Here is a 15296-nt window from a genome sequence, read left to right on the forward strand (position 1 = left end):
GTTTGGTCATATGCTCCTTTAACATCTCAAAATATTTGTTTTTAGGGTCTCAGCACTGTAATATTCATATATTTAAAACAATTAACATGTTCTAAAGGACAAGCTAACTCAGTGATAACTATGTGTATGGAAATCTCCCGATTTTGAGTGATTACTATTTTCATGCTTGAATGAGAAAACAGGCTGTATGGCAGAGGTGAATATAGCCCTTCTATGAGAGATGGAAAATACCATACGCTCCTTATATGGCTAAATGAAGCAGTGATGGCAATGCACTATAATTACAATGTATGAGAATTTGGGACTTTGTACTATGCTATTTTTAACACTTTTGCTAACATATGGTAATTCAGGGTCTTCCAACCATAATCTTTCATTGCTAATACCAGTGATAAGAGAATGGATTCTAAATTTGCCAAAGTCTTATGACCAAGGCAGCATCAGGAGGATTCAAAAATGAAAATCTGGCAACCCCAAAAGTATCTTGACTTTCTACTTAAATCTCAGGGGGATTTTTTTTTTTTAAAGCTCCGCCCCCACCCCATCTCACAGTCAGCCTTTCTCTGTCTTTGGCTCTCTCTGACCTCAAATCCAACCAGAACATTTCTCCACGCTGCAGAGAAATTCTCAGGCTCCCGTTGAGACCTGAACCGCTGAGAAGCCAAGACATTTCTTGTATGGCAGAATTGGAGACAAGAAGACTGGAGAATAAGCAGAAAAGCCCTAATCCTTAAGAGTGTAACAAGAAGCAAGCGGTTACAAACGTTTCAGTAGATTTTTACCTCTTTAAAAACGGTGTGGGGTTGGTTTTGTTTTTTTTTTTTTTTTAAATGTCTCCTAACAAAATGGAGTAGCTGCAGCTTCTGGGAGGCCAGAGAATGATTGTGCAGCTGAGTCCTCCTCCTAACAAATGCCAAAGATTTCCTCCCTCGTGGTTCGCCGCCTCTAAATGAAACAATTATCAACGCAAGAAGGCAGTTTGCTAATCAAGAGGGATAAGACTGCTGTTTCTTTAAAGTGCCAAACAGGGAAGGGGGAAGAAAGGGTCGTGTGCGGTGTCTTTTTAACCTTGCTGAAGGACGCAGCAGTATTTATTGACGTATGCAAATAACTGGGGGAGGGTGGTGCTTGGGAAAAAACAGGAACCAGAATCAGTTTCTCATTGCAGGGTGAACGCTCTGAGTTCCGGTGAAGGGAAAAGAGACGTGGCGAAATTGCTGTCTTTCTGTCTTATAAGCACATCTCTCCTTAAAACAGAAAAGGAACCAAGACATCAGAAAGGGTGAAGACGCTCTCACAGTATTTTTAGAGACCTTGCACGCGCCACCCCCCCCCATCCCCAGCCCGACCTGCTCTTCTAAATGGGAGATTATGGATTTGCATTGCAATTGGCTAGTAGCGCTGGCACTGGATTTTCTCAAGTAAAACACCCGCCCGCTTTAGCGGGGGGCATTAACGATCACATTGACAATAACGCGTCTCTCTTTTTTCCCGTTTCAGCTGCGCAAACCATGCAGGATGATTTACTGATGGACAAAAGCAAAACCCAGCCCCAGCCCCAGCAGCAGCGGCAGCAGCAGCAGCAGCAGCCCCAGCCCGAACCCAGCGCAGCTGAAGCCCCGTCCACGCCCCTCTCTTCAGAGACCCCCAAGCCGGAGGACAGCAGCGCAGTGCCGGCCCTCAGCCCAGTCGCGGCCCCGCCGGCCCCCAACGGCCCCGACAAGATGCAGATGGAATCGCCGCTCCTGCCGGGCTTGAGTTTCCACCAGCCCCCTCAGCAGCCGCCGCCGCCGCCGCAGGAGCCCGCGGCCCCGGGAGCGTCGCTGTCGCCGTCCTTCGGCAGCACCTGGTCCACAGGCACCACGAACGCGGTGGAGGACAGCTTCTTCCAGGGGATCACCCCAGTCAACGGGACCATGCTCTTCCAGAACTTCCCGCACCACGTCAACCCAGTCTTCGGAGGCACCTTCTCTCCGCAGATCGGCCTGGCGCAGACCCAGCACCACCAGCAGCCGCCGCCGCCAGCGCCGCAGCCCGCGCAGCCCGCGCAGCCCCCGCAGGCCCAGCCCCCGCAGCAGCGCCGCTCGCCCGCCAGTCCCAGCCAGGCGCCCTACGCGCAGAGGAGTGCCGCCGCGGCGTACGGCCACCAGCCCATCATGACCAGCAAGCCGTCCTCGTCCTCGGCTGCAGTAGCCGCCGCGGCCGCAGCTGCCGCTTCGTCCGCCTCGTCCAGCTGGAACACGCACCAGAGTGTGAACGCCGCCTGGAGCGCGCCGTCCAACCCGTGGGGCGGCCTGCCGGCGGGCCGGGACCCTCGCCGAGCTGTCGGCGTGGGCGTGGGCGTAGGTGTCGGGGTGCCCTCACCACTCAACCCCATCTCGCCGCTCAAAAAGCCCTTCTCCAGCAATGTGATCGCGCCGCCCAAGTTTCCCCGTGCGGCCCCGCTCACCTCCAAGTCCTGGATGGAGGATAACGCTTTCCGGACGGATAATGGTAACAATCTGTTGCCATTTCAGGTAATGCTCCAGTGCACCTGCACACACCTTCCTTCTACCCCGCTCCCTTTGCCCCTTCTTCCCTGCCATTTAATCGTCCACTGATTTTTGTTAAGAAAGGCAGCGATGTCCAGTCCCCCTGTCCTCTTCAAAAGCCTCCATTTACCGGGGCTAAGCCAGTAACCAGGACAAGGTTGGGGGAACATTGTGACTGTTTGAAGAATCGTATTTAAGCACTCTGATAAGACAAAAAAAGGCCTTTTTCTTTTGGTATATTTTTCTTTCACCGTGTGTGTGCCTCTTGTTTTGACCTTCTTTGACAAGTAAAGGTGCAAATGTATGGCAAGGTGCTGGGTTGGTCCCAGGATGAGGAGGCTGAGATTCCTGTCATTTTAAGTAGCTACACATTTCAGGTTATGCAATCCTGGGTTCAGAGTGCCTGCTGAAAGCCATCCACTCCCAAACTACCCTGGGCCTACTCTTAAAGAGGTTAACAGCCCTTGAGTGCTGCTATTTCAGACAGTTGCATATGCTCAATTAAACTAATGTGAACACATGTGTTTATGTCTCGCTAAGGTGCTGGCATCATTAATAGCAATCAGCATATTGCCCCTGCTGGGAAAATTATGAGTGTGAGATTCCAATAAACTCCCAAGCTCCTTCAGGGAACAAGTTGGAAGAGTGGAAATTCTAGGGGTAACCCTTCCTATGTTACCTAAAAGAAGGACTAAGACATTGTTTTTTATCTAGAGCAAAGAGACAATAGGACGCGACCTTCAGAGCCATATTGCAATGGAGTCTATTTGCTAGCTAGCACTGAAATATTTAAAGCTGCAGTGTCCTTCAGATGGGTTATTTAAGAAGACAATGCAGATCAATTACACCATTTGAAACTGGGCAAAGTGAAAGTCTTGCAACTTTAATGAAAAATGAGCCTTGTGTCTTGGTGTTAAATACCAGTGAAAAACCCAGGAAGTGCCCCAGACAAAAAGGTTGAATGGAGTGTCCTTATTCTGTTCTTGTTTTCTGATCCAGCCCAGGGCCACATCGGTTGGCAGTGTCCTGAACATCTTGAGTTGGAAAGGGGTGGTGAGGGTGAGTGTTCACTGGGGGCTTTTGTTCTCAGGCAAACATTTTTCCTTCACTTACAATTTGATTTGGCTATAAGCTTCTAGGATCAGTTAAAAGAGAAGGAAGGAAGGAGAGAGGAGGGCTTTGGATAAGACCCAGTTGGGGTGGTCAAGGAAATGAAATAAATCTTTTGAGCATTGCTGAAAAATGGCAGAACCGAAATTTGACAGAGTTAAAGTATCAGGTGCAATTTGGAAACTTCATTTTGTTGTTCTTTACATTTCAGATGTGATGTTTGGGATGGCTCCCACCCACGAAGAAGGTGATAGGGTTATAGAGAAGCACATGATTCTCTAGGCTACAGCAAGGATTTTTAACCTTGACAGTTTGGGGTTAGGGGGTTCCATGAAACTTGTAAATTGTGTGTATGAGAGTTTTTCATGAGAGAGAATCTTAACAAATTTTCACAGGGGTCCTTTAGGAATGGGAGATTTTAATATTAATGTGTATTTCTTTCCATTCTAAAGTTTGTCTCGATAAAATGAAGAGGCACTGCAAGATGGGATTAGTTTGGTAGGGAAAAAGAGGAATCTGGTTTCTGAAATTTCTCCATGTGCTTATTTTTGTGGGAGGGGATAGAATAGTGAGGCTGCATTTGGTAGGAGAGGCCTTCTTTTTCCAACGGTTCCTCTTATTATTCTGGTGCTCCCTATCCAAGTCCAGTCTTAGAAGATAACCTAAAATCTGAGTGGGAGTTTTAGGGTGAGAGTTGATGGTGTAGACATCAGTTATCTTTTTCTAGGCACTAAATCTGAATACAGCTAGCTTTCGATTGTCTCTGGAAGTGAGGGCTAGGGAGAGATTGAATCCATAAAACTTCGCCCAAACTGATATTGACAAGTAGTACGGTGGATTGCCCATTGTTTCTCAGCAAACCATTTACCAGCAATGCTAATGAGAGCCAGACAGAAGGGGTTGAGTTTGGTTTCTTGTCTTTTCATCCCCTGGTGGTGCTATTAGGTAGGCAAAGATGGCCAAAAGACTTGTGCAAGGATAGATTTTATTAAAAATTGATCTTTATATATTTGGCCTCAGGAAAAATTACATGGACTTTATGTCTCACTTCTTTGTCTCACTTAAAAATGGAGCTTCAGGGTTTTGAAGCAGTATTAGAACCAGATTAGAAGTAACCTGGTTGTGTTTTAGTTTGGGGTTAGAATATTTTAAGACTTTGTGTTAAGTATATCACATTTGTTAAGAAACAAAAATAAAATACCTTGAGTCTTGTGTGTAGAATTTTACATGTTTGTGCATTTATTTAAATCATTTTTCTATGAAAGGGAAGAAATATCTTAAGTTGTCCTAGAGACTATTTTCAGACTCTGAGCTAAACAGGGCTTGCAACAGTGATCTACTCTAATGTATCTTAATATGTATTTGTAAAATACGTATCCACTCAGTGTTGTTTCACTCTCTTTTGCCACCCAACATGATAGATCATTTTGGAGCTTTTACTTCTGTGGTTTATATTGTAAAAGTGATAACCGTATTTGAATGTGGTTTTCCAAACTGTACATATCCTTACCCCTTTCTCTCAATTCTAACAAAGTTGATTGGTTTCCCTGAGTTGGGGTGGCTGCTTCCTTCAGGTTTACTTGTATCTAAACACCGCTTCTTATCTGTAAACAAGGAAACCGAGGTCCTAAAGTAGAATGACATAACTCCAGTCCTATGGATTCGGCTAGTTTGTTGATGTGTGTCCTTAACTTCCCTATAGCCCTAGTGGTGTCAAATAGGATTCATTTTAAGTCAGGTTCTCTTTGGGCTCCAATCAAAGGGACTTAGTTATAGAACTTTCTAGTGAGGTTCTCTGGCTGACAGAAGCACAAGCTTTGTCACTGGAGATTGGGTCATGTCATTTATCAAATGATTCTTTTTCCCAGTCTACAAAGATGGAGAAAGAGCACTTTCAGTGGGGAGGTGATGGACCTTCCATTAACGGGCTCAGGAACAGTGAGACACTACATTGGGGGAATTATAAATATTCTGTATTTATATAAGACAGGGAAGCCTAGGTATGTAAAAGGACCAGAGCATATTTCCTATATGTAGTGAATTTGGGTTTAAATGGCATTTTTGTCTAGAGGAGTTTAGAAGACTTTTAAGAATACCTGTTCCACCATTTTCTTTTTCTTTCTTTCTTTCAAGATTTTATTTATTTATTTGTCAGAGAGCGAGAGAGAGAACGCACAAACAGGGGAAGCAGCAGGCAGAAGGGGAAGAAGACTTCCCGCTGAGCAGGGAGCCTGATGTGGGACTGGATCCCAGGACTCTGGGATCATGACCTGAGCTGAAGGCAGATGCCTAACCAACTGAGCCACCCAGGTGTCCCCACTCTATTCATTTCTAAAGAAGGAAATTGAAATCCCAATATATGAAAGTCCTTGCCCAAGTTTGGGTGGGTAGTTTCTGTCAGAAGCAGGCTTTGGAGGCAGATTGTCTAGGTTCACATCTCAACTCTGCCAGTTACTTGCTTTGTAATCTTGAGCAAATTATGTATACATCTTGACTCTCATCTGTAAAATGGGAGTAATAATAATTCCTTGCTTCATATGTGTTCAAGTAAGGAATTGCATATTAGCACAGTGCTTGGTCCATAGTAAAGTACTACATAAATGCTGGGCTATAATTATTGTTGCTGTAATAGCGACTGGAGGTTCTACATGATTTTATAGTATGGATTACTGATTTTTCATACAGTGCAGTCTGAATAACTGTATACTTTTTATAATGTTATTTGGTCGTAGTCTTCTTTTTTTTTTTTTTTCTGTGTGAAGGTATCCTTTGGTTACTGTAACAATTTGATGACCCACAATTCACTTATGGGCCAGGCCCTATGCTAAACACTTTGTTATAATTCCTCATTGGAACTCCTTTGAGATTCAGGACTATTATAACCCTCATTATACTGACAGAGAAATTGAGAGTTAATACATTTACTTTATTTGCTCAAGATCACAGCCGGTAACTGGCAGAGTTGGGATTTAAACCCAGGCAATCTGCCTCCAGAGCCAAGTCTCCACTGTAATACCTTGAGTGTAATAACTCTAGGACATCAGTTAATATTGTAGTGTAGAAGCAGGAGACTGGGCTGAATCTGCACTTAACCTTATGATATACCCTAGAAATAGTGCTTTTAAAAATTTTGTATTGTTGGAAATGGAGAAAGAAAAATATAGTGCCCAAACATTTACTACCACTTATTTGCAACAATAGTTAATATATCCTCCTATTTATTTACTGAAATTTATGTATTTTTGAATATTATATTTTTGGAAAGAAATTCAAATTATGTTTTGCTTTCTTTCTGCATCTCTGCCTTTATCCCTCTCCTCTTCCCTCACCCCAAATTGAGAGTAATTATATAGATTTTATATTTTCTGGCCTAAGTCTAGTTAATTGTAATTTAGTGTTAATTTTGCTAGGGGATTATCTATAACAGAAGACCAAATTCTTTACATGAATTAATGGCAATATAGATTATTATATATAATAATATTATTATATATACATATATAATATATAATAATATTATATATAATATTTTATATACACATATATATTTTTAGATAGAAAGCATGGGGAAAGGAGAATGGGGAAAGGCAAAAGTAGAGGGAGAGAGAATCTTTAAGCAGGCTTTATGTTTATCTTGGAGCCCGACATGGGGCTGGATCTCAGGACCCTGAGCTCATGACCTGAGCCAAAATTAAGAGTCAGATGTTTAACCTACTGAGCTGCCAAAGCGCCCCAGGAATACAGATTATTTTATGATCTAGATTTAAAACGAGACTCTTCTGTAGTTGGTTTCTTAACTACTGCTCTAATGCAAAACCACTTAAGGTCCACCCAACCCCACAAACTGTTCCAGAGCCTATTATGGCATGGTTACTGTGAATGCCAACAAAGCCACGTTATCTATATTCTATTTAAAAGACGGATTGGTTAGAAAATTTTAGAAGGTTTTCTATGCTACTAAAAACTAATAATATAGCCTATAGCCTGTATACTAAAAATTGCTTATTGAAAAGTAGTTAGCTTTAAAATTTTCATGACCTTGAAGTGAGTGGATACAAAAGTACACCCTCATAAATGTAATGTTTTTAAATTTATTTATTTATTTATTTGACACAGAGAGAGATCACAAGTAGGCAGAGAGGCAGGCAGAGAGAGAGGGGGAAGCAGGCTCCCTGCTGAGCAGAGAGCCGGATGTAGGGCTCGATTCCAAGACCCTGAGATCATGACCTGAGCTGAAGGCAGAGGCTTAACCCACTAAGCCACCCACGTGCCCCAAATGTAATGTTTTTAGATATTCTGTAAAACACAATTTTCTACTTAAATAATTTTCTCCATTGGTTGGTCTATTTTGCTGTTTCTCAAGGGCTACATAAGGCACAATACTTATCCATTTGGAACTTGTCATTGCTTAGGTGAGTTTTACAGTGTTTTGATTCACAAGTGTCAGAAGATTATGGCTTTGTTTTCTACAATCTGAAAAGTTTGATTAAGATGTGTGGATTTTACTTAGGAGAGAGATGGAAAGGAGCATAGAATAGTGGATAACCTATGAAGCTTGGAATGAGAAAGACATGGTCAAAGCCACAGCTCTGTCACTGGTGATTGGTCACGTCATTTATCAAATGATTTTTTTTCCCAGTCTACAAAAATGGAGAGAGAGCACCCATCTTCTGCGTTTGCTTTTGAGAGAATGTATACAAAGTGTTCAGATAATTAGATACTGTTATGGTTCTTAGATGCCTAACAACCTCTAATTATAGTCCGAGTTTAATGGAGTCTTGTTGTTAATCAATAGTCCAGAGTTAAACACTAGTTGATGGCATCTGGAAATGAAGAGGGGCTGTAAAGATGTGTCCAGCAGGGATGGAAGAACAATGAAAGGTTCTTTGTGGATGCCTGACCTAGAAAGGCAGTAACTACGCTTTCTGTAACTACCTGCTTCTGATTATGGTTGACTCATCAATGTGAGTATAAGCATTTTCCTTGCTCTGTGAACATTTGATTGGTGATGGGAGAAATGCTTAAACGTTTAATTTCCCAACTGCTACCAGTGTTGATTTTGGTAGTTCTGGAGCTACAGAGGCTCTAATTTGAAGCTCCTTACCACCACTTTCCGGAAGATGATGCCTGGGTCTCTATAGGGGCCAGTGTGGTTGTCAGAGATAGAATTCCATATAGAGTCACAGGTTTGAATATCGAGAGTTGGGGAATATAGCCACCACTTCCAAGGGGGCTTTTCTGGAGAGATTTGCAGTAGTATCCAGCCTAACAAGGAATTTTCCACATCTTGTCCTTATTCCTTGTAAATGGCTTGTATGCGGTTTCTTCTGTTTTGGTTCTATTACATTTAGTTTGCCCATTCTTTAGTGTTCTTTACAGATGCTGGCCATGTAAATTTCTTAATGTGAAACCATTCTAATATTTGCCTTTTGACTTAATTTGAAATAGAAAGGTACTACTAAGTGAAAATAATACCATAAATTATTATCTTGGAATCAAGCCTACTTTTCTTTCCCCAGACGTTTTATTACGTAAGTCTCAAAAATAATGAATATATGATATGAACTCTTGTAAGGATACTTAAGAGGAGAGAAACAAATGGGCACCCAACAGCCTTTATATCATTTGAGATGATCATAGAATTAATATACATGAAGGGAAGGAAACATTGTGTACTAATTTTGTGTGGGTAAGACTTGTACAGCCAAATATCTTCATTTCTTAAGCATTCAGACTTACTTCAAAGTCAGGATCAAGTACAAGAGGAAAAAAATAACACCCTTTCCTTAGTAACTCAATGCAATTAATGATCAGTGACAACAAATGAACCAGTGTCTAGAAACTCACAAACAGCTGACACTCAGTAGCTGCTCATTAAATGACTGAATAAACATTTAAACACAAGGTGCTATAGTTTTGTTTATTCTACAATATAGTATATTTAATATTTTTGAGACAGATTTGCCATTGTACCTTTTTCTATAAAATGTCCATAGAACGTGGAAACGTGAATGTATGTAATGTCATAAAGGGTATCTTCAATTTGTAAAAATAGAAAATATTACCTGTGTTCTCAGACTTAATGGACATCCGATAGTTTCTGGGCTGTGGCTCTGTTTGCAGGTTTGGTATGCCAAAAAGCAAGCAGAGTTCTTGTTTTGACATAAAAGATTTTGGCAGCCAGTAGATGGGAACACTAGCTTGCATCTAACGACTTAAATTTTTCTTTACCTACTCACTGTTAATCAGCTCATTCTTGTGGAGTTAATTTATCCTGTCATGGTAATCTGTTTTGTTCCTGACATCTCAAATCAAGTTATTAATACTAAAACTGACCAGAACGAAGGTCTGAATAATTCTGACAATACCACTTAAAAATATTAAGAAGAGAATTCTTTGGAAAAAAAAAAAAAAGAAAGAGAATTCTTTGTTCTAAGAGGTTGACAAAGAGTAGGTTGTAGTGGCCCATTTCAGTCAGTCAGTCATTTGAAGAATGTGAGATTGGAAAGCAGAGAGGTAAAAGGCAAAAGGCTTTCTATCTTAAATATATGGTAGAGTTTGGGGACTAATTAGGGATTGAAATACTTCAGAGGAAACATTTTCATGATCTGACAATTTAACCCCTTACTCCAAGTCCAGGAGACTCGGCTCTTGGGTTTCAGATACACAGCAGTTAAAAAGGACAAGAAGTAAATGTGCCCAGCACCTCTCTTTTGCAATCTGCTGTGGAAAATTTCCTTTCCTCTTTTGGACCAGAAAACTATAACTGAGATTTGTAGGAGATTAAAAATAGTGAATATCGGTAATGTTTATGAGATTGTGGGGAAAGGCTGAAAGAAAATTTTTAGATATGAATCTGTTTTTATGTATTTGCATTTGATTTTGTGGGCAGATTATTCAGCTCTTTGCCACATTGTTGTTTAAAGCAATTGTAATTAATAGTAGAATATAGCTAAGAAGGATAGCATATGCAGTATTTTTATGAACTACAAATCTGTTATGGAATTCTCTGATCAAAAGGATGAGATTCACATTGTTGAGTTTCTTTTGACATATTCGCTCACAGTCATAATCCATGTACTCCAGCTTTTGGCTGTTGTATTGTTATTGATGTCCTTCTCCAAATAGACACAGCTAAAAACACACAGGGCGCCCTGAATGCCAAGTATTACCCTTTTCATGTAAATTGTCTTATTTAATCCTCACGTGTTCTTTAAATTAGGAATTGTTATTCCTAATTTAGAAGTATTGAGACTCAGAAAATTACCTGACTCGTAGGTGACAAAGCAGTAATGGAAACTTAGGTCTTTTGACTCCATGTCCAGTTCTTCTGTTCTACTCTTCCTGCTTGCCTCTTGTTATGCACCATCTTTTAATATGCCTTTGATTTCGCACTCTTTCCCCAGATCTTCCCTGATTCCCCTCATGCCACATTGTCTTTGTAATACTTGTCACTCTATGAAATAAGTGCATGCAGTGTAAAAGTAATTTCATTTTATAGATGTTTAACTGACCTCTACTTGAGATCAGGCAGTAGGGATTAAAGCTGAACCAAATCCTGTCAGACATTCCCTGATGAATGTGAATTAAAATATAGAAGGATAAGTTTTAAAATAGTGTGTGATATACACAACAAAGAGTGTGTACTTGAATCAGAGGGAATGATTAAATTTTTGTGCATGTGTGTGTGTGTTTGTGGGTTGAGAAGTCTCCGGGAAAGTCTTCACAGTTTAAAATATTTTCAGTTTTTCTGATTTTGGAAGTAATACATGTTTACCATTTAAAACTGGAGGGAAAAAAATCTCTTATAACCCTATTACCCAGAGATAAGTACTGTTGTTTTGGTGCATTTCTGCCAGTTATCTCTTTTTTATGTGAATGTATAATGTACTTTATACGGTTGAGATGATTCTGTGTGAACAATTTTATAGCCATATTTTTTAGCTTTTCATATCATTAAACTTATAAACATTTTTTATTACTGTATAATATTCCATCATGGGAATCCATTGTAATTTAACAAATCATTTTTATGTTTAGAGGATTTAAGTTGTTTTCATTTATTTTTTAAAGATTTTATTTATTTATTTGTCAGAGAGAGAGCACAAACAGGTTGAGTGGCAGGCAGAGCAGGTAGAAGGAGAAGCAGGTTCCCCGCTGAGCAAGGAACCCCATGCAGGACTCGATCCCAGTACCTGGGATCATGACCTGAGCCAAAGGCAGAGGCTTAACCAGCTGAGCACCCAGGCACCCCTGTTTTTAGTTTTTAACTATTTTTTTTGAAGATGTATTTATTTGAGAGAGAGGGAGAGAAGCATGTACATACAAGCTGGAGGGACACAGAGTGAAAGAGAATATAAAGCTGGCTTAGCGCTGAGCCCAACCTGGGGCTCGATCCCACGACCCTGGGCTCACCACCTGAGCTGAAATGAAGAGCCAGTTGCTTAACGAATTGTGCACCTAGATGCCTCCAATTTTTAACTATTAAACATAATACTGTCTCAGAGACTTTGGGCCTTTTAATGCTTTATTTAGAGCTGAATGGGCAGGGTTCCATAGACAGACCAGGGGACGGGGTAGGAGTTTGAGCAAAAAGATTTGTTTTAAGTAGAGAGAACAGCAGGTATACAGGTAAGAACAACAAGGTGTGCTGAGAGAGCAGATGATTCAAGATCGGGGTGAGGCAAGTGAGCAATGAGGCTGAAGAAGCGGAAGGGGCCAGATCACAAGGACATTCCAATATTCTTTGCCTTCAACTTTGTCCAATGGGGACATTGAAGGATTTTTAAGCTGAGAAAGATAGTCATTTTAAGGCTTTGAAATTGGTGAGTGAAGTGATCACATCTTTGTTTTAGAAAGATTATTCTGGGATATAGATTGTCAGGGACCAAACACAGGCCGGGAAGCCAGTTAACATGTAAGGACCTAAAACTATCGAGAGGAAAAGACAGACTGGAGAAATAAATTAGGAGGCTGACTGGAAGGACTGGTGATTGCTTGCATGTGGGGAAGAGAGGAGTAGGAGGAATTTAGGATGACTCCTAGGTTTTGGTTAAGGCAGCTGGGGAAAATGATCTAGAGGTGAAAATGCTCAATAGTGGCAGATTAGAATTTTCATGACTCATAAGCCAGGTGGGTTTAGAGTGGAGGAACTTCAGAAGGCAAAGCTATGTGTTGGGAATATTTGAACAAGTGATTTGACATCTCTTATCCACCCATGCTTTTGTGTGACTCTTAATGTGTGGGAAGGAAAACCTTATTAAGATAGATTACTTCGTGGACTACTTATTAGAACAGTAAATCTGAGAGAAGAAATAACTACCATTCTAAGACAAGAGCTTTTTTTGATTCTAGCCTGATTTTTTTTTTTTATTGTACCCTGAGAATTAGAGTGTATGCTGGCTGATTAGTCATCTTGTTTATGAGTTATAGCCTGGCACTGCAAAGAACTACAAGGAATTGCTAACCAATCAATCATATGGGAGGATCACAGGCAATAAGAGAAATGAAACCGGGAATCTGTTATTTTTAAGTTGAATAAACTCTCTTGAGAGGTAATGGATAATATTACCCATCTGAAATATCATTTAAGGTCTTAACAAAGTTAAGATTCAACCTTATGGAATTTAGTTGGCTACACTAATATGGTGCTTAGTTTTTTAATGGGTATAAGCATGGTAAAATGTTTAGAAGCTTAGGATCCACAGAGCCACAAGGAGATGTGTTTTGGGGGAGGTTGGAGGGTGGAGGGGAAAGGAAATGAGGCCAGGGTGTAGGACCCACCAGAATTTTATGTTGTTTATTCATTTGTATTTCTAGAGAGAAGGGTGGGCTGTACCATTCATTAAATTTCCAAAAGGGCCCATAACTCAAAAATGGTCAAGAATCCTAGATTTAGAGTAAAAGCACTGCTATGTGGTACCCAATAAACCTTTTAAAAAATTTGAAAAACTTAGTTGTCTCATAGATTTTTCTCCCTCTTCATATTTCCACAGATTCTGCCTAACTTTAATTTGAGAACTTTCTAAATAAAATGGTCCCAACTCCTTTTTTATCTAGCTTTTTCTAGAACATTAAAAAGTACTTTTCATTATGCAAATAATTTTTTGACATTCAGTTCATTGGTTTATGTATAGTAAATTAAATCATGTAATTACAGTAACAAGCATTAAAAAGGCTTGGGGACAAACCCACCACCTCTAGGTAAGCTTGCGGCTTATCTGACAGGACAGAAATTAATGGGTTAATTCCCATTACAGGTGTTGAGTATGCTATGGGCATTTTATATAAGGAAGATAGAACTCATGACTTAATCTGGAAAGTCAGTTAAGCAAAGCTTCAACTATAGATGCTTCTGTATTTTAATAAATACATGGGCCAGCAAATTTTGACTCAAGAGAGGGATGTTGTTTAATTTAGGTGTAGGAAGTACAGCTCAGAAATACGGACTTTAAGAAATTGCTAATATACAAAGGATCTCAGAGGAACATTTACACTCTCCCATTGGCTTCTTTGTCATTGCTATGATCTTAGTAACTTAATGAAGAGAGTAGAGAGTAGAACTTGGGGAGGGGGTAGAAGTTGGGGATTTGTGCTGTGGGGGCAGTTGGCCTAGATCTCTGTGATTGACCTGTAACTCACTGAAGAGAAGTGCATTAGACCTAGAAGTTTCACATGGAAACGATGTTGACTGCTGATTGAGGTTTTTTTTGTTTAGCTTTGTAACCAATTAACTACTTATAAGCTAGTGTGGAAACCTATCCGTCATGTATTTCCTAATTTCTACTGGTAAAGAGCATTTTAACAACAGAGCATTTCAGGATACAGGTTAAGATACGTGATATCAAGTCCCAGTAAGAACAACTGGCCAGACTTTTGCCAGTTCTTAACATTTTCCAGCATCATGTTTTGCATATACCTAGATTAAAAGAGACCCTGTTTTGTTTGTTTGCTGGAGGTAGTTGCTGTTTTTTAATTGGTAGTTTAAGTTAAAGCTTTACCAGGCTCTTCATTGCCATCATGCTCAAAAATTTTCCAGAGAAAGAAAAAGACTTTATTATTTAAATCTATGTAATGACAGCATCACAATAGTCAAATCTTGTTAAAAATATTTGGTCCTTAAGCTGCAAAAACACAATCTTAAATACTTTGAAACATTTTATAATGCTGATGAAACTTTATTTGGCAATGTTGGTCAGATTAAACTTTGTATTGATTTTAAGTAGAATAAAAGCAGATGAAGTCTCTTAATGCTTCAGCTATTGCACAATAAAACTTCGATGAATGGAAAATTTTAAACTCCCACTTTCAAAGGCCTTATGAGTTTAGCATTTTAGAAGATCTGAGACTGGGTGGGAAGATTGATTTTATCATATTTTGACCTTGAATTCCTCAACATTCCAAAGATATGAGCTCATCTGAAGGTAACAAAATTTTTTAGAGCTTACTGCGTACTTTCTACTTATTTGCCCATATAGATGATCCTATTTGACTTATCAGCTGGTGTGATATAGCACATGAGATGTTATTCCATTGTAGCTATTTTAAAGTTATTGAGCAGAATTAAAGTTGGTGAATCATGCAAGTGTAACACATGATTTTCGTTTTAAAATACAATGGGATATTTGATATTCTAATTTAGGCCTAGATTTTGTT

General features: G+C 40.0%; 1 protein-coding gene across 8 annotated transcripts in view; it reads left to right on the forward strand.

The window, feature by feature from the left end:
- Nucleotides 1–15296, forward strand: part of CPEB3 (cytoplasmic polyadenylation element binding protein 3) — a 189384-nt gene that overhangs the window by 33253 nt on the left and 140835 nt on the right. For 7 of the 8 annotated variants that reach the window (XM_032836415.1, XM_032836452.1, XM_032836463.1 and 4 more), the window contains one exon: nucleotides 1501–2516. In XM_032836415.1, coding sequence (XP_032692306.1) covers nucleotides 1512–2516 — 1005 coding nt within the window. In that variant the 5' untranslated portion in view covers nucleotides 1501–1511. Of the gene's footprint in view, nucleotides 1–1168; nucleotides 1283–1500; nucleotides 2517–15296 lie in introns of all 8 variants that reach the window. The other variant, XM_032836433.1, reaches the window with a different exon arrangement.

This window comes from Lontra canadensis, unplaced genomic scaffold, assembly GCF_010015895.1.
Source record: "Lontra canadensis isolate GAN:19392208 unplaced genomic scaffold, GSC_riverotter_1.0 scaffold3, whole genome shotgun sequence".
Lineage (NCBI taxonomy): Eukaryota > Metazoa > Chordata > Mammalia > Carnivora > Mustelidae > Lontra > Lontra canadensis.